Here is a 19658-nt window from a genome sequence, read left to right on the forward strand (position 1 = left end):
CCCCTACCTAGCTTATCTATGAATGAAAAAATAGAATCAGATAACATGCTCAGTGCATCTAAAACAAAGCAATCGTTTATGATTGCACTTGAAAGACACTCACCTGAGAATCTTAAAGTGACCCGTGATAGTGGTCCCACACATAGGGAAAACTTTGTAATAAAAATACCTGTGAGTGAATATGTGAGTGAGGAGGAAGATGTAAGCCCTGATGCTTTAAAGAGGGACGCATCTAAAGATGTTCGGGAGGAGGAGAGGGAACTACCTACCCTTTCCCCAGTTGAGAAGGTGAAGCCCCGAGCCCGACTTAAAGCAGGCTTCACTATAAAGCAACCAGCAGACAACATCTAGGGTTCAACCGAGTGGCCGATGACCGCCAATTGACAGAAAAGGTTGCGGAGGAAGGAGCCAGTGGTCGACAGAGGGACTCCTGAGTGCCAGCAGAGGTGTGTCCAACTGAAGATGACAACATCCAGACCCGTCCACGGTGCACCAGACTACTACGAAAAAGTGAGAGACTTGGACTTTGCAAATTTTGCCTTTGCACCAGAGACTCAGATTGTGCCTTGAAAGCCCAATGACTGATGGGGGTGGATAACCCAAGCTGATATTGTATTATAAATGTTGTTTGTAAAGGTGATGAAAAATTGAATTTGATGGACAGAAACGTGAAGAATGATTCAAGGACTTTTATTATAAACTGAAATGGACTATAATTCACAGTTTATGTAAAAGTTTCATAACTGTGATTTCTGTATGGTTGAAAAGGTTAAAAGTAAATGATAAGGTAAAGTATATTATTGAATAGTAGTAAAATGTTTAGAGTATAAGATATAATAATTGTTATGCTAAATGTGTTATATGGTAAGTAAAGTTAAATGCAAGTGTGCCTGTTTGTTTGGGAGTAAAAACATGTTTCCCCTCCCAAACAAACATATTTAAGGGGGGGAGGGCTCTGTAGCATTCCCCTTTATTAGGTCAATGGTTCATGTTTTGTTATGTAATTGTTCATGCATATTCATGTTGCTGAGAGGTGGAGCCAAGAGAAATGCTATAAGAGGCGGAGTCAGAGTGAGTCAGGAAGGTCAGAGAAAGAGAGTTTTGGAGAAAGAAGTACAGTCAACCCTCGACTTACGAACGCCCCTATTTACAAACATTTCGACTTACGAACCACTCTGATACGGAAATATTCCCTCTACTTGCGAACCTGGATTAGAGTTATGACCTCCCGCCGCCACCCCACCCCACCCACCCCCCGCCACCAGTGCAGCTTTCAGAGGTCCCCGGCCAGTCCTCCCAGCACCATTGGAAGTAAAAAGTCACTTACCAGGTACTGTGGACAGAGCCTGGCCTTGGAACAGCCAGAAAAAGAGCAGAGAGGTGGTGGCCATTTTGGAGGCAGTGGCCATTTTGAGAGGTGACCACATGGCTGGCTGTCTCTCAAGATGGCTGCTGTCTCTCCGGGATGGCTGCAGCCTGCTTGCTGGTTGCTGACTCAGCTGTTGGGCGCTCTTTTTCCGGCTGTTCCACGGATGCGGGGGGTGCTGTGAGGAGCCAGGCTCGGTCTGCAGTACCTGGTAAGAGACTTTGTTTTAATTTTTGTTGTTGTTTATGACTTTTTTTTCACATAGGAACGCATTAAGTAAATTTCAATGCATTCCTGTGTGAAATTTGGATTCGACTTACAAACTTCTCCACTTACGAACGTCCTTCTGGAACGGATTAAGTTTGTAAGTTGAGGGTTGACTGTAGATAGAGTGTGGAGTTTGGGGAATTCTGAGGTGTGATTAAAGTTAGTGTATTATCAAATAGAAGGTTGTTGTTAATTATAAATTTACCTAAAGAAGATATTCATGAATCGCTATCAATTTCTGTAATCAATAAACAAAAGTTATATATAAAAGACTTTGAAGTGTGGACCTGAATCTTCATCTTCCTGAAATAATGGTGATTTAGTGATCATCTGGTGGCAGCAGTGTAAAAGAGGGAATTGTTTGCCTTCCTGTGCTCTGAGTTTTGACGGTCAAGTAAGGGGCACGAGGGTGAACGACACACTATGAAATCAGATTATGCAATCAGATTTAAGCCAGTGCAAATTAGCATAACTACAAATACATTTCACTGACATATTCCATTAGCACTTTGCTTGTACTTGGCTAAATAGGATTTTCCATGTGCAAACAAGCAGTATAAAGTTACAGTGGTGCCCCGCTATGGGAAACATCGCTCAACAAAATGAAAAAACCCATTGAAATGCATTAAACTTGGTTTAATCCGTTCCAATGGGCCCCGAAACTCACTGTTGAGTGATGCTTCCCTATGGCTGGCAGCCATTTTCACGCCCTCCCCTCGCTTAGCGAGGGCGCAAAAACTGCGCGCGGCCATTTCGGGGCTTCCGGCGGCCATTTTGGAGCCGTCGAACAGCTGATCCGCGGGTTGCAAAGCGAAGGTCGGTAAGCTATGCGATTTTCGGCCATAGAGGCCATCGCTTTGCGGATTCGTCGTTCTACGGTGCGCTCGCTAAGCAAGGCACCACTGTATTTATATGCTTATCTGTTTTAAGTAATACAACTCTTGTGGTCAAATGCTTGTTCTTGATTTTTCTCCCGATTGAAAGCTTTTCTCTCTTCCTTTCACTTTTAAAGTGTGTCACAGCAATTTAGAATCACTGCACTGACACTATTCAAAAATATACTTAGAGGAGGAAAGCATTTATGTAAACACAACCTCCACAGCTTGATAGATGGAATGGGGGCAAGAGGAGCAACTGAGACAACAGCTACTTTTCTAAGATGTGCATAAATGAGGCAGTACAAACCTAGCAGCCTAAAATTAGAATAAATGAGAAGCTATCCCACTGCTCGAAGACATACCATATGCAAGGGGCTTTTTAAAACTCAACAGTTCACATTCTCTTTTCAAACATACATGCAGCTAGTACATTTTTGCTTTGGAATTGTTTTTTTTTTAAATGAGATAATTTTTGTTCAAGGAATTACTTAATTTGAAAGGTAATATTCATTACTACATGGGCTCTGCTTTTTCTGTTTTACGTTCTTTTGATCGAATGAGTCAAAACATTCTGCATCACATTAGCCAGCATGCATACAGTTACTGAACCAGTCAATGAACACTCTCTTTTGACAACGCACACAGGACGACATATAATGAAAATTAAAGGGCAAGGAATGTGTTAACTGGATACAGCTACTGAGGAACACCTCTCTAGAAAGATAATTTCCTCCACAATTCGGCAATACGGTAAGATTATCATTCAAGGTGTGACGAGCTTTACAGTCTTCTTATGCAAAGGCTACCAGTGTCTACGGTCACTGAAAAGAGAAGAAGGAAAACATTGGTATTCACTCTTAAGTAATAAATCTTAATCTAAAAGCAGAATGAATATATACATGTCAGAATTATCCAGAATTCATGTGATGACATAGCAAACCATCCACAACTCAATCAATCAATCAGTCAACCAACGGTTCATATCTGTGCCAAAAGAGGAATATTAACCTTTAAGGAACTAACTGCACAGTAAGGAATAAGATGCAAAAGAACTAAGATTATTTAGATGTCTATAAAAATAGAAGTTGATGACAATGGAATAAAAGAGTAAGAATATGAAAATGACTCACTTCACTTCAAGAACTTAATTTCTGTATCAACACAGTCATAGAAAAGGTCCTCTACTTCAGAAGGATCAAGAACCTCAGAACTATTAAGAATGCTCTCCATTGCTTCCAAACCTTGTCTTTCAAGGTCTAACATTGTTCTTCTTAGCTTCTGACTTTTATCCTAAGAGAAACAATGACCAACAGAAATGCCTATTAATGTAATTTACATCTAGAATCATATGAATGCTTCTATGTGTATTCACGTGTAAACTCCCAGGGAACACCTAGGTTTTGTCTGCTGTGTATTCAAATAGTAGCCCAACAGCAATTTTGTTCATCTCAGTTAATTCAGAATGAGTTTATTCCTTCCAAGCTTTTTCATAATGTTGGGGGAGATGGCTGGGTTTTTCCCAGGTATACTTTGAAAGAAACCAGCCTAGCTTTCAGGTGCTGCAGTCCAGTAAAATTCAGAGGACCGTGTGTTCCCAACTCCTGCAGGTAAGTCACATTACTTATTTAGGTTCCAAGAACGTAAGAATGTAATATTTATAGCATATGTCACATTGATATTAGTAACAGTCTCCTATATGATCTCCCTGAATGTTTTTTTTTCAAATGAAAGAAAAATGTAAGGAGAAAACATTTTAAGCAGTGGTGGATGAGCATATTCTTTAGAAATGTAGAACACAGTTTATTTTGGATTCTCAAGATCAAAACATACAATCAAAACACACTAACCTGTATCCTAAATAATATTTGACCAGTTTAATTATTAATTACATAGGAAACAATTATTAAAGCTACTCTCACTGATTTCTCAAAGCTGCCACTTTTTTTAAAAATCTATGGGCTGAAATCCCATTGAGAGTCCCAGCTAGACTTGTTATTGTCATGTGCTGTCAAGTTGCTTCTGACTTAAGGCAAAACCTAATAAGGTTTTGGAGGAAAGCGAGTTATACAGGAAATGATTGCTGCCACACCACCCAGTGAATTTTCATGGCCAAGTGGGAATGTCATCTCAAGTCTCCTGAGTCTCAGTGTGACCCATTACACCACACTGGATCTCAACAGACTTACTGAATCAATGGCATTCACATTGTTGACTCCTGAGCTACCAACCCATTCAGTGGTTCTATCTGGGAGCAACAATTAGATTTAAACCTTATATTTCTGCCCTAGAAGGATCAGTAATACTCCCTTCTGAGTGGTTTCAGAAAAATGCATTAATGCCCTTCAGTAAAAGGGAGCCAAGACCAATAATGCACAAATAATCGTGAAGGGATTTCAATTTGGTGAGTAATCTGGACACCGCACAGAGTTTTCTGTTCATGCATCCTAAAATGCCACAGCTTGTTTTGATGCTAGAGTTCATCTGACTTCTCAGCTGACTGACCCCAATGTTCTCCTCTCTAGCTTCTGGGCAGTCTTGTGTTTGCTGTGGGTAACCAAGTAGCAGGGTATGGACATTTGCCTCTGCTGCCAGAGAGATTCATTACAGATCTGAGGATGCTTTCCTTGTGATGCTATGATTTTTGGGAAGGGATTTGAGGAAGAAACTAGTCTTCGGCAAGAGTAGAAGGTCTCTCCTGTTGCTACTTACATTCAATGCAACACTCTAGAGACAGACCACAGATCAGGACAACCAACAAGAAGGTTCACTTCTGGAGACCAAAATGTTGCTAGGAAAACCCAGCAGCAGCTTTTTTACCAGCTTTCAGGAATTTTGAAGTTCATCCAGTGGTGGGATTCAGCAGGCCAACAAACGATTCTGCAGAATCAATAATAAATTAGCTACCGGTTCTGTAGAACTGGTGCGAACCTGCTGAATCCCACCACTGGCCAGGATCAGTGGTGGGATTCAGCAGACCAACAAACAGTTCTGCAGAACCAATAATACATTAGCTACCAGTTCTGTAGAACTGGTGCGAACCTGCTGAATCCCACCACTGAGTTCATCTAAAAGCTTCAAAATTAGTTCGCTTTCCACTCCAGTTAAATTCTCTTGAGAAATAGTAAGTTACCAAGGAAGTTGCATCCAGTCTAATAAAAATCTTGGGGCTAATTGTATTGCTGCCTGCATTCAACCCTCCAGGCACTCAGAGTTCACCAACAAATTCAACCATTATTAAGTGCAAAGCTGTCAGAAAAATGTATAGCTACGCTCTTTGTTTTCTAGGTTATGTTGATTAACAGGGGCCAGAAATCTCCCTTGGGAATGCCTCTCACTTCTAAAATAACTAGACATTGGTTTTATTATTATTATCATTTTAAGTACAGAGTTGGACACTTCATGGTGTTGTGGTTATTGAAGGACGTCATTATTTGTTCATTCATTTCTGAACCAAAACTAACCTAGATGATTGAGAGCCAGCTGAAATGACACTAAGCCAACTGAAGCTCTGCTGAACACAAACTCATCCCCATCTATAGATACTGAGAATTATTTAGGATTAGTTTCACCTTGGCCTAATTTTGTGTCGGCAGAGGGGCTGTATCCCTGGGTCAAAGAAGATTTAGATCTGGTGCAACTCACATCTTCCCTTGCTCTGCCCCTTCTTTACCCCTCATTTGGCTCTTCTGCCAATGTATAGCTTAGCCAGCAGAGTAATTCTGCTGGCAGATCCCAGAGATGAGTTAACAGCAGAGGGTTCTCACAACCTAAGGGTTTGTTGTTGTAGTTGTTTTTGGTAGAATACATTTCTGCCTATCATCTTGGAGTTATAATTGCACTCATTTAGTCATTAGTACTTTTGCTGAATATATTACATTTTTCTAAATTTATAAGAGAGATAGGAAGAGATAGGAATTAAATGCCATTACTATCAATAGAGGTGAACTATATTTATAGAAATAATCCATGACACAGCCATTTCTGGTTTGCATTACTATTGAGAGGTGGACTGCATTTCTGAATGCTGCTTATATTGGAGGAAAAAGACAAAATCTGAATGCAGAAAACAATCACAGATGAGGATAACTTGTGAAACCTCTTATACTGCCCAGACAGTGAGCTATTCTTTCTTTTGATTGTTTACTGTGATCAGACCTCTGAAAAGCTAATTTTTTGAGTATGGTGTGCAGACTGCCCCAATGAACACTGCCTCTCCAAATGCTGACTGTGATCTAAAACACTATTTAATTTTTGACTCATAATGGCTCTGTTTGCAAAAAATTGATTACACAAGTCTTACCTCATCACTCTCTATGACTGACCAGGCCCATCTGTGTGCCTTGTACAGTTCATGTCTGCGGTCTGGCTTCTCTTGAAACCGGGGAACTTTTTTTACAGGATCATCACTACCAAAAATGGGTGACTGAACTTTTGGTACTAATTTCACATCACCAACAAAGATGAAAGGTTTAAATATGGACCTAGAAAAGATCAGAAGTGTTACCAATCAATAACAAAACTTTTAGTGCTTGTGCAAAGAAGTAAGAACATGAAACACAATTAACTTGGATTTATAAGAAGCAGAAGAATTAACAGTAATACAAGTAAATAAGCTTTCAAAAAGACTGGGCAGAATACTACTGGGCTTGCACAGCATACATGCAAAACTGCTTAATTGGTGCATGCAATCATTCTGGTTGGCTGTCACCTACTGAGACATATTCGTGTTGCACATTCAGTTGTGTACATAGGTGTGGGGTGAACACACAACAAAAACAATTTATGCAGTTTCTTTTACAAATGTGGTACAGTGGGGTCTCTACTTAAGAACGTCTCTACTTAAGAACAATCCAACTTAAGAACAGCTCCATTTGCTAAATTTTGATTCTACTTGAGAACAGAAATCCAAGATAAGAACAGGAAAAAAAAAAACTTTCCTGCTCTTTTTTTAACCTTAGGTCATCTTAGGTTAAAAAAAAATTCTCCCCCTAGTGGTAGACTACGTATTAACCAGCTTCAATGTACGAACGCACCTCTACATAACAAAAAAAACAGCCAGAATGGATTAATTGGTTTTCAGTCCATTCCTATGGGAAATTTTGCTTCAACTTAAGAACGTTTCAACTTAAGAACACCATTCCAAAATGGATTAAGTTCTTAAGTAGAGGTTCCACTGTAGTTTCTATGGACGGAAAAGAGCAGATACGGATTAAATGGTTTTCAATGCATTCCTATGGGAAATGCAGATTCAACATAAGAACTTTTCAACTTGAGAACCACCTTCCAATACGGATTAAGTTCTTAAGTAGAGACCCCACTGTACTTCACAATATAATTCTCTTATGTTTACTTTCATCAACAGATATTCGTCAGAAAATCTTAATGGAGACATTTGCTTGCATAAGTATTATTTGATAAATCACAGCACTTGCTAAAAGTTAATGAGCCACCACTTGTATTCCTGTTCACATCCCAAGACTGGAATGTGACAAAGAATGCAAACTGTATTTAATTAATTAGCAGCAGTTCGCTGCTGTGGTTCATGTGATAGTACCTACAGTGGCATAAATCTCCAACAGGAATACAGGTATACATCCATATCAAAGTGTACAGATGTTATTCCTTCTGAATTGTGCATTTTTACAGTAGGTGAAATTTTGCTAGCTTTTTGGATTTTTAAACTATACATGGGTTGCAGGGTGATGAGCAAAAATAACAAGTGTGCCTCCTTCTCAGCCATGCTCCAATCAATGTTATGACAATTGCAACATACTCTTTCCTGGGGGGGGGGGGGAGACAGAATTCATTTTTCTCTCTCTGCTTATTTCTCTTCCCACTTTGTTCCTTTTTTATTATTATATTTGTTTTATTTATCAAAGATACCATACTGAACGATTTCTTCTAATATGAATCCTTCTTCCATTACAAAACACATCACTCTGAGCAAGCAATAATGCTACAATTAGGACAATTAAAGGGTAAGACCTACTGTAAAGAATGCTAATGATAAACGATTGATCTTTTGCATCAGGATTTGCAAAATGGATGCTATTTTCCCAAAATGTTTAGGGAGTTTATTGGGATTATCATCAACTGCAATCAGTAGAAGAGCTGTAAACCCTCAACCTGAAAAATGACAAGAACGATCCAAACAGTTGTATTGACAGAAAGACAAACCCCTTTTAGGAAACGTTGAATCAAATGTGACTTGGGTATCGTTTTTTAAGTAAATAGTCTTTAATGAAGGAAGGATGCCAGCAAAAAGAGAGAGAGGAATATACTATTACTTCCACTTTTCCTTTCTAAGGAGAACATATTAATCTATTCAAGGTATAAATCTGCTAGCAAAAGGCTCTTCCCTGCATCCTTTCTCATTAAGAGTGTTATCTGCACTACAAGTATACTTTCTATATAAATTACATTACATTCAGAAGTACAAAGATGTGGCTGCCCCAGAGGTTGGACTTTTAACTCCTATCAGACCTACTAGTCTGGTCAATAACCAGAGTGATGCACTGGTGCATATTTTTGTGGCCCAGCAACAAGTGTCAAGACAGAAGTTCACCACACCCCAACTACTGCCCAGTGTGCACTGTCAAAGTCTTTTTTTAATGACACCTTCATGCAGAGTTTCCAAATGGGACAGTGTGGAAGGAAGGACCCTGGCAGAAAAGGGAATTTGATGGGCCACTTTGCATACGCTTTGCATCAGTGTGATAAAGCACAGTATGAAGAAGTGCTGACACACTGAAAGCAGAAGGCAATCCTAGCCTCAAAGTCAATATGATAAAGCAATAGAGGGCAAGCAGGTGTGCACAATCCACTTGGTGAGTCAACCTGCCTTGTGGTTACAGCCATAGGCTGAGGGCAACGTGCTAACAGAGCTGCAATATTTAAATGGAAGCAGGTGATACCCAAGATAGTATCAGCTCAACCCTGCATTTCTCCATCTAGACTTATGGCACCACTTGCAGAAATGAGTTCAGGCAAACAACAGCATCTCTGAATATTTCCCTGCAATGATTAAATCTGCATCAGAACAATGTGGATTTAACTTGGATGGAGAGATTTTTCAGACACCGAATAAAAGGTTGATCCCTGAGATTTAAAATAATAATAATAACCACCCCAAACCCTAGTATTGGATGGCAGACATTCTTCTAATATACCTTGATGGGTCTGGTGTGCCAGTGAAATAATGGATACATGGGGAACTAGGATTCTGAGGTAATACAGATACCATGCTTCCTGTTGTAAGAAATGATTCTGAATCCACACATATACCGCCAGAGCTGTCCCTCAATATGTCAATCATTGTTTGCACAGTGATGTTGCCTGGGGGGGAAATTAAAGAAACATAAGCACATTCCTTTTTGGCTGGGGCTGAAGACACACTTTTACTTGTTTTTAACAAAAGACCCTGGCACATACAACCATCCACGATTTTTGGAACATTCATATTCTTTTCTACAGCATCCACAGCTCTGTGGTGGTCAGCATGATAAAGACCCATACAAGGCTAAAATCTAGCTTATATTTGTGATTTTTGTTGATCTAATAAAGGTATCACCTGCCCTTGTCTTCGGACACATTATAAAGAGAGAGAGAGAATCATATTTACATAACGTAGCAATAAAACCCAAAAAGCGTATGCAGTAATCTAGTAAATTAGCACTAATGTGAAGGGGAAGAGAATCCACAATTTAAGAAAATTTTAAAATGAATACACATGGACACACAAGAAACTGAAAACAATTAAATACATAACTTAGGTGGAGGAAATTTAAAGGATTAGCAAAGCAAAATGTTTTGCAATACATAGTACTGGAAAAGTGTGTAAGGTAAATAAAATGTACGAACAATGAATAAAGAGGAAAAGAGGCTCTTAAACTAATTATGGGGGAAAGGATAAATTAAACTAGTCAGGCTCAGCCATTCTAAGCCATAATGAAATCAAAACCAATTAAAAGGCAAAACTGGGTATTGAGAAGAAAAGTACTGAAATGTAAGTCCAATAAATATTATAACACTAACAACTGTAAATATTCTTTTAAAAATGGCCACAAACCCTGTGGTTTATTTATTTATTTGATTTATACCCCACAAAATCCCCCAAAAGAAGAAGCAGTGTTGCAAGCCCTCTTCATACTTTGGACTACATTGAAGTAGTCCAAAAAATGAACAGAGTTTTAACTACAAGTCACAGAATCCTCCAGCCAGCACTGGCTGTGGTGGCACAGGAATTCTGGGAATGGCAATTAAAAAAAAAAAAACCTAATGGTTCCAAACACTGTGAACAAAAGTATCAAAACTTGAGGTGAGATGAGAAAAGATTTCCTACTTACCTTCTTGCTTCTCTAGACTCTCCTTTCCCAAACAACAATCTGAATGACTGTCAGACTGAGAAAAGACTTTAGCAAAGTTAAACTCTGTATCTGCAGACCACCATCCTTGACTTTCAGCATAATTTCTAAGCTCAGGATGCTCTGCATCAATTTTTGTGGTTAAGGATAGCTGGTTGCAAATGCACTTTACACCCTCTAGGAAAAAAAATAACACAAAGAAATAGTTGTTTTTTTTTAAAAAAAGAAAACTATATATATCATCCTGTAATGTTGGAATACGTTGTGCCTTGCTTAACGATTGCCTCGCTTAACGAGGAAATCGCTATATGATTAGGTTTTTGCGATCGCTTTTGTGATCGCAAAACAATGGTTTAAATGGGTTTTTTTTGTTTAACGATGTTCGGTTCCCTGCTTCGGGAACCAATTTTCGCTTTACAACGATCAGCAAACAGCTGATCGTCGGGTTTCAAAATGGCCACCGGCTGAAGAAAATGGCCCCCCGCTGTTTTCTAGGATGGATTCCTCGCTTTACAGGCACCGAAAATGGCTGCCGTATGGAGGATCTTTGCTGGATGAGCAGGTATTCAGCCCACTGGAACACATTGAACAGTTTTCAATGCGTTTCAATTGGTTTTTTTATTTCGTTTGCCGATGTTTTCACTCTACAGCGATTTCGCTGGAACAAATTAACATCGTCAAGTGAGGCACCACTGTAGTTAGATATGCAGATCACAAAGGCAAACTAAAGTATGCAGAAGTTACTTCTGGGGACTTCAGGTCCCTGAACCAACCAGCCTGCAGTGCCACTGCAGAATTCTGAGAGTTATAATCAAATAGAAATAAAGTCTTGGGTAACCCATCACCACCATGGGAAATGCATGGTATTGATTCCACATAAATAGCTGCTTAGGATTAACCATTCAGACGTCACTTCCGGCAGGACGGGATGCACAGCTGAGTCTTTGTCTCCTCGCCCTGCTGAATGTAAATAAGTTGCTAAATGCTTTTTTCCCTTCTCGAAATGTGAGTAAATCTGCTTAAATTCTTTGTGAAAAGTTCAAGCAGAGATAGAAGTGATTTTTAAACTGTAAAAGCCTGGCTGCTTATCTGGGGAATGTACTTTCATTTTTGCTTGGAAGAACACCAGTGAAAGTTGAACAGCTAATGAGCTGTAAAAAAACTACCTTGTTTTCCTGTGTTATGAATCTTTTGCTTTGCTTATGAGAAAAAATAGAGATAAAGAGTTCTAAAAGTTGGACATGAGAGCTGCCAGAGAAAAAAACATCAGATCGTAGTCTCGAACACTTAAGACAAATAGAAGTGAAATCCCCCGCTCCTAAAGATGTTTCTAAAGAGACTCAGGAAGCTGCTGGAAAGGAGGGGGAGGGGCTACCTCTCTGAGCAGTCTTACTGAAGCCAACATGGAAAAAAGATTTCCGAATTGACAATCTGTGTAAAAGATCTGGCTAAAGATATGCCAGATTGATAGAAAACTGGAACAGGTTCATTCGAAAATCGACTCTTTAGTGAAAGAATGTCAACAGATGGGAAAGGACACGAAAGCAGTCCAGAGAGAAGTACAGAAGATGAAGGCAAGCATAGAAAAAATGGAGGACAGCGTAAAGCAAATGGAAGATTCATGAAAACAGAATGAAGGGAAAACAAAGGCACAACAACAGAAGATAGACGATTTGCAAAAGAAAGTGATTTATCTGGAAGATAGCTCAAGACGTAACAACATCAAAACAATGAACTTTGAGCTGCAAAAAGGAGCTGACCTTAAGAATGAAGTGGTGACCTGGATAAATTCTATTATGAACTCCCAACATGTGGCTGAAGAGGATGTAGAGAGAATTCATTTTGTTGGCAACCCCAGAAGCAAGAGACCAAGACCTATAATATTTAAATTTTTGAACTATGTTAAAAAAAGAGCAATTTCTCAAGGTCACTAAAGAAAAAAAATGGAACTATTAGTTCATAGGTCAAACCCAGTACAGATTTATCAGGATTTAAGCAATGAATCAATACAGTGGAGAAAAACGATGAAACCTATTATATCAATTCTAATGAAGAATGGACAGAGATACAACTGAGGTCACCCAGTCTTTTTAAAAATATGGAAGGATGGAGTCCTTTTTAGAATCTTCTCTTCTGAAGAAGGCAAGGACTTGTTAGTTGCATGAGGCCTATGGCAAGAAGATCAAGATGATCAGGGCGAAAGCAAGTAGGCCTGCAAGGAGTGGAAACATGAAAGCGAAGAGATCTGGACTGAGAGAAACCATTTGATGCTTGAAGCTATAAATTTTTTATACTGTCCCTTCGCCCTCCTTTTTTAAGATCCTTCCTCTCCCTTTTTTGATTGTTTTTTCTTATTTGTTTGTTTTCCTTTTTTGTTGTTCGCTTTTTTTGTGGGGTTGGAGAAGAGAGAGGAAAGAGGAAAGGATAAGGGCGTTATGAGAAATAAGTCAAATGAAAGAAGGGAAGGTATTAAGGGGGGGTGAAACAGAGTGGGGTGATATAGGAATGAGGATTTGGCTGGGGTCCAGACTGGTGTGGGTGGCATCTCCCTCCCTCGTGGAGCTCACATCAAACCTTAGTGAGGCGCGGAGAAGTGGGGGGAGGAAAAGAGGTTACATGTAGAGTTGGAAGTTAGGGATAGGGGATTAGATAGGGAACAATGTGAATTTGTGGGGTTTTTTGGGTGTTTTTGTTTTATGGGATGCACAGCAAGACAAAAAAGATGGGATATAGAATGGCTATGGGGGAAAACATAAGGGTAGCTACTTTAAATGTGAAAGGCCTAGGGTCTGTAACAAAGAGGAAGAGAATAGAAACATTATTGAAGAACAAGGTGGATATTATTTACCTACAAGAGACTCATCAATTAAAGGATGGAGTTAATGAACTGAAATTACAAAATATACACATTTATGAAAAAGGATTTGGGACTTCCAAATCCAAAGGTGTAGTAATATTGAATTTGTGGTAAAAGAAGGAGTAAAAGATAGTAATGGTAGATATTTGATAGTACAGGGTATAGTGGGGGGAAGAAGATTATACGTTAGTAAATGTTTATGCACCGAATATGAATCAAGGAGAATTTTATAAAACTGTCGTTAAAGAGATGGAGAAGGTTAGAAAGGCATATGTGATTATGGCATGAGATTTTAATATGGTTTTAGATAATGTAAAGGATAAATCTGTATATAAAAAAGATGAGCTGAATAAAAGAAGTACCCTCTTGAGTAAGATATTGAAAACTACAGATTTAAAAGTTACAGTGGTGCCCCGCATAGTGACGTTAATCTGTTCCGGATTAATTGTCACTATGCAAAAACATCGCTAAACGGATCAAAAAACCTCATAGGAATGCATTAAACTTCGTTTAATGCGTTCCTATGGGGCCCCAAACTCACCTTTCAGCGAAGTTCCTCCATAGCGCCGCCATTTTCGCGCCCTCAGTAAGCGAGGGCAGGGCGCAAAAATGTTTGCGGCAGCCATTTTGGAACCGCCGATCAGCTGTTTAAAAAAACATCGCTATGTGAAGATCGGTAAGCGAAACGCTTACCGATAATCGCAATGCGATGTTTTGCCATTGAAAACATCGCAATGCGATCGCATTAGCGATCTGAAAAAACAGATCGCTATGCGGATTCGTCGTTAAACAGTGTGCTCGTTAAGCGAGGCACCACTGTATATGGAGAGAACTGAAGGGAGATGAAACAAGGTGTACATATTATTCCTCTATACATAAGTTATTCAATAATAGATTTTATGTTTATATCTCAAAATTTAATTTCTAAAGTAGTAGATACAAATATTAACGTGATAAAAATAACGGATCTTGTGTTGATGATGATCTCCACTGTATATGGAGAGAACTGAAGGGAGATGAAACAAGGTTTACATATTATTCCTCTATACATAATAGTTATTCAATAATAGATTTTATGTTTATATCTCAAAATTTAATTTCTAAAGTAGTAGATACAAATATTAATGTGATAAAAATAACGGATCATGTGTTGATGATGATGGAGATGAAAGTTAGGAAAGATTACAGAGAAGCTAGAAGATGGAGAATAGATTCCAAAATTTTCAGTATACAGATGTAATGGATAGAGCTAAGAAAGAATGAATGGAAATATGGTCAATAAATGAAGCAGGTGGGAGTAAAATAGGAGTGTTATGGGACACTAAGAAATCAGATAAGAGAGGAATTGCCATAAGAGAATCATGTATAATAAAAAAAACTGAGAAAAGAAAATATTTAAAAAAAAGAAGAATCATTAAGATCATGAAGTGATCAAAGATAAAACAGGTAAGAATTGTAGCCTAATGAAGGAAAAATTAAAGATTACAAGAATTTTATCAAAATTTATATAAAGGTAATAGTACATCGAAAGAAGATATAGAAAAGTATATTAAAGAAAATGTAAAGAGTAAACTTTTAGAGAATGATTAGAGAGAAATAGAAAAAGAGATAAAGGATGAAGAGATCACAAAGATTATTAACAAATTAAAAAATGGTAAAACTCCAGGCTTTGATGGAATGGGATCAGGATATTATAAAGCTTTTAAATCAATACTGATCCCCAAGTTAAAAATACTTTATAATGGAATATTGGAAAGAGAGAAAATACCAGATTCTTGGAAATATTAATTAACAACTCTTATTCCAAAACCTAATAAAGATTAGACAGACCCAAGTTCATATAGACCTATTTCATTATTAAATCAAGATGCAAAGATATTTACTGCAATTTTTGCAAATAGAATGAACAAGTTTATTACAAAATATATTAAAGAGGATCAAAATGGGTTTTTAGAGGGAAGACAAATGGAAAATTTAACTAGGAGGGTTTTGAATATTATATATAATATAGAAAAAGATATATCAATGGCAGGTATTTTATCATTAGATATCTTTAAGACATTTGATTGTGTAGAATGGCCAACATTAAAGATCCTTTCAGAGGGTTGGGGGTTTGGAAAGAAATTGGGGGGGGGGGTAACAGATCAATTATATTTAGAGAATCCTTTGCAGTAATTGTTAATGATGGGATGACAGAGAAAATAGCTCTAGGCCAAGGCACCAGACAAGGTTGCCCTCTTTCTCCAGTTCTGTTTTGTTTGATTATTGAAATGTTAGCTAATGCAATTAGGAATGACGATTTAATTGAAGGTATGGGTGAAAATAATAAAATAAAGATTAATTTATTTGCTGATGATTCCCTATTGACAGTGAAAAATCCATTGGAAAGTATAGAAAGAATTAAAATTCATTTAGAAAAATTTGAAGAAATAACTGAATTACATGTTAATTGGCAAAAATCTGAAATAATGTTGTTTAATCATAATAAATTAGAACAAGAAAAGTTTGTTGATAAATATAACATTAAGATATGTAAATTGGTTAAATATTTAGGTACTGAGTTAGTAAAAGATCCTCAAAAAATAAAGGAACATAATTATAATAAATTAAAAGGAGAAAATAAAAAGAACTACAGGAATATACTAAATAAAAGCTGTCTTGGTTTGGAAGGATTGCACTGATAAAAATGAAGATTCTACCAAAAATAATTTTTTTTTGTTTAAAATGTTAACAATACAATTAACAGAAGATGATTTTAAATTTTGGCAAGGAATGATTAATAAATATTGTAATGAACGGAAGAGAGCCAGAATAAATAAAAATTATTTGTATAAAACAACAAAAAAGGAGGTATAGGTATTCCAAATATAATGGCTAATCAGTTAAGGTTTATTGTGGAAATTATATATAACCCAGAAAGGTTATTTTGGTGGGAAATGGAATCATCAGAATTACAGGCAGACATTGAAAAGTATCTATTTGGTATGATTAAGAAATATAAAATAAGCAAAATTAATAACCTGCTTTTAAAGACTATGTTAAACGTTTGGAATAAGTATAGAAAGAATTTATGTCCGTTTAACTCTCCATTAAGATTGGTGACTGAAATAGAGAATTTTCCTGTCAATATGAAAGTTTATGCAGAATTATTTAAAGAAAAAAACTGATTTTATAAAGTGGTTGTATAAAATAAGATCGAAAGATCAAATGAAACAACTTCAAAATAAGAATATGTCATTGTTGAATTATATGCAGTTAGAAAGATGGACTAATGAATGGGTAAAGAAGTATAATAAAGGTAGAGAATATATGAAGTATGGACAATTTCTATTATCATATGAATATATTCAGATGACTGATTCAGAAAGGGTGCAGTGAGTAAAATTTATAGATTCCTGCTTGATCTAGAAGAAGAAGAGACTGAGAAAGAAGGATTAAGTTAGTGTGGAAACGACTTAGGAAAAAGAATAAATGATGAAGAATGGAGAAAGATGTGGAAAATGAGGGTTTTACAATTTATGTCAGTGAGAATAATAGAAAAAAATTCAAACTGGGTTTAAGATGGTATTTAACACCGACAAAATTGAATAAAATTCACGCCAATTATCTGAATGTCTACTGGAAATGTGAGAAGGAAATTGGTACATACTTTCATATGTGGTGGGAATGCGAAAAAGTACAAAGATTTTGGAAACTAATCTTTAAAGAACTAAATGGCATATATGAAAAAGATATAGAATTTAACCCTGAGATAGCTCTGTTATCAATATTTGAGAATGTGGAATATGATAAGATGGCTAAAGAATTGATTACCAATTTACTAACAGCAGCTAGATTAATAATAGCTAGGAACTGGAAATCAAAGTCTGGATTTCGAGTGGAAGAATGGCATGATGAAATATGGAACATTGCTATAAATGATAAGTTAACTTGTAACTTAAATGTTAAGAAAGGAGAGATGAAAAAGAATAATTTCTATGATATATGGGGCAGATTTCTTGAATATGTGTTAATAAGAGGAAAAGGAAAAGCTCCAAATCAAGAATCAATGCAGTTCTGGAGAAGAGGACAATAAAGGAAGAAGAAGAAGAAGAAGGATAGAGGAAGAAGAGGATTACTGCAAGAGGTCCCGACTATGGTGGTGGGGAACACAGTCGATTTGTATTTTGGTTTATGTATTTTATGTGTATGTTTATGTTGTAGTTAAAATAAAAAATAAAAATATTAGCAACAACAAAAGGATTAACTATTCAAACAGACCTGTAATTTTTTCTGCTGCCCAGTATTTCCCAATAGTCTCCAGTACCCAAGCTTCTTTCTTGTCCACTATCAGATAAGCACTATGGAAAGAGTGGCATGATTTCCCATCTTCATAATAATTTCCACCTTGTCCATGCTCTTCCAAGAGAGAAACGATTACATCCAAGGCTTCTTTTGCTGTGGCACCTCTTTCTAGACCAAGCCTGGGATGGGGGCCAAACAAAGGGAAAAAGACTTGATTACAGCAGCAGTGGAAGGTCCTGTCAAGTTTCAACAATGTGACAAAAGCAAGCAACTGATCAGTTTGCCAACAGATAAAATGAAACCTAAAGCAAACAACTATTTGGCTACATGCTTCTATTTGTTTAATATAGATCTTGCCTTTCTGCCAATGAACCCAAAGCTCTTTTCCTCCTCTTATCATCACAATAACCCTCTGATGTGGGTCAGGGTAAGAAAGCACATCTAGCTTGGCACAGTCAACCATCAGCTCCATGAGTCAGACAGGAACTGAACTTGGATTTAGAGCTACAGTACACCTACATGGGTCAAAGGCCACTATTTTGTCCTTGGTTTAACAAAGTTGACAACTCCATTATAAATCAATGAAGATTAACTTCCTACAAAAATATTTTTTGTAGACCATGTCTAGATGGGTGGCATATAAATGCAATAAATAAATAAAAGAACAACCTTAAGTGATATTCTTATTGTCATATAGCTTGGTATCAGAGCTTGGGACCTTAAGTTTAACAACTACTTAGTACATGTTAAACATTTGAAACTAGGAAAATAACTTGGTGTACAACTTAAAACAGAAAGCACTTAACTCATTATATTAGCATCATTGCTCATTAATTAAAATACCAGTTTGCCAGGCTTTGCAAAAGTAAGAAGTCATCCCCTCACTCTTTCCAAAAGTAAAAAAGACCTAAGCCTTCTTTTAAAACCTTAAAAACTTTTAAAAAAATTAAAAATTACAGGAGATAGCCCAGTCTTGGCAATATAAATGGGCACAGTCCGAACTAGACAAAATGGCTGAGAGTTCTGTGAAATGGCACTAAGCCAGTTGACTCAGTACTGAATCCAAATTCCTCTCAGCCAGGCACCTTTCTGGCAGGTATAATTTACAGAAGAGGCTTTTGCCTAAACTGTGAACTTCCAAGTGTGACAAACCCAGACCTACTGGGATATGCCACAGTTTAACTAAGCTGCCACCAAACATTCCCTGTAAGAAGTCACACAGACCAGGGATGGATTTTTAACAAATAAAAGAATAAGGTTTATTTAAAACAACACACAGGGAAAATAAAATGATCAGGTGAATAAGATACAGTAACGTGGCTTAGTCTCAATCATACATACACACAGTTTGGTTCACACAGAACACTTAACTTGAAGCACAGACCCTGAACCTATCAGTTCTGGCTAACCCTACAGACACCTGAACCTATCAGGTTGGTACTGACTGACACACAGTAGTACCCTGTCTGACACACAGACTCCCACTCAAGCTTCTTCTCTCAGCTTCTCCTCCAGCTTCTCCTCACACGCTCCACATATATATACAGTACAGCCCCTCCTCCTGATGTCCCGCCTTCCACTCCCCATAGGATGGAACTTTCCCTCCAAACCCATGACAGACAGGTAACATCAGTGCTGTATGT

The 19658-nt window shown here is 37.5% G+C and overlaps 1 protein-coding gene across 2 annotated transcripts in view; it reads right to left on the reverse strand.

Annotated features, from left to right (window-relative positions):
- Window positions 1-2556: 2556 nt before the first annotated feature.
- The window catches only part of SCRN1 (secernin 1), a 45979-nt gene continuing 28877 nt past the window's right edge, over window positions 2557-19658 (reverse strand). For both annotated transcript variants that reach the window (XM_020780357.3, XM_020780365.3), the window contains exons 4-9: window positions 17992-18194; window positions 10857-11051; window positions 9681-9846; window positions 6812-6992; window positions 3642-3801; window positions 2557-3332 (exon numbers count right to left, since the gene is read on the reverse strand). In XM_020780357.3, the coding sequence (XP_020636016.3) occupies window positions 3643-3801; window positions 6812-6992; window positions 9681-9846; window positions 10857-11051; window positions 17992-18194 (904 nt within the window). In that variant the 3' untranslated portion in view covers window positions 2557-3332; window position 3642. The remainder of the gene's footprint in view (window positions 3333-3641; window positions 3802-6811; window positions 6993-9680; window positions 9847-10856; window positions 11052-17991; window positions 18195-19658) is intronic.

This window comes from Pogona vitticeps, chromosome 6 (genome assembly GCF_051106095.1).
Source record: "Pogona vitticeps strain Pit_001003342236 chromosome 6, PviZW2.1, whole genome shotgun sequence".
Lineage (NCBI taxonomy): Eukaryota > Metazoa > Chordata > Lepidosauria > Squamata > Agamidae > Pogona > Pogona vitticeps.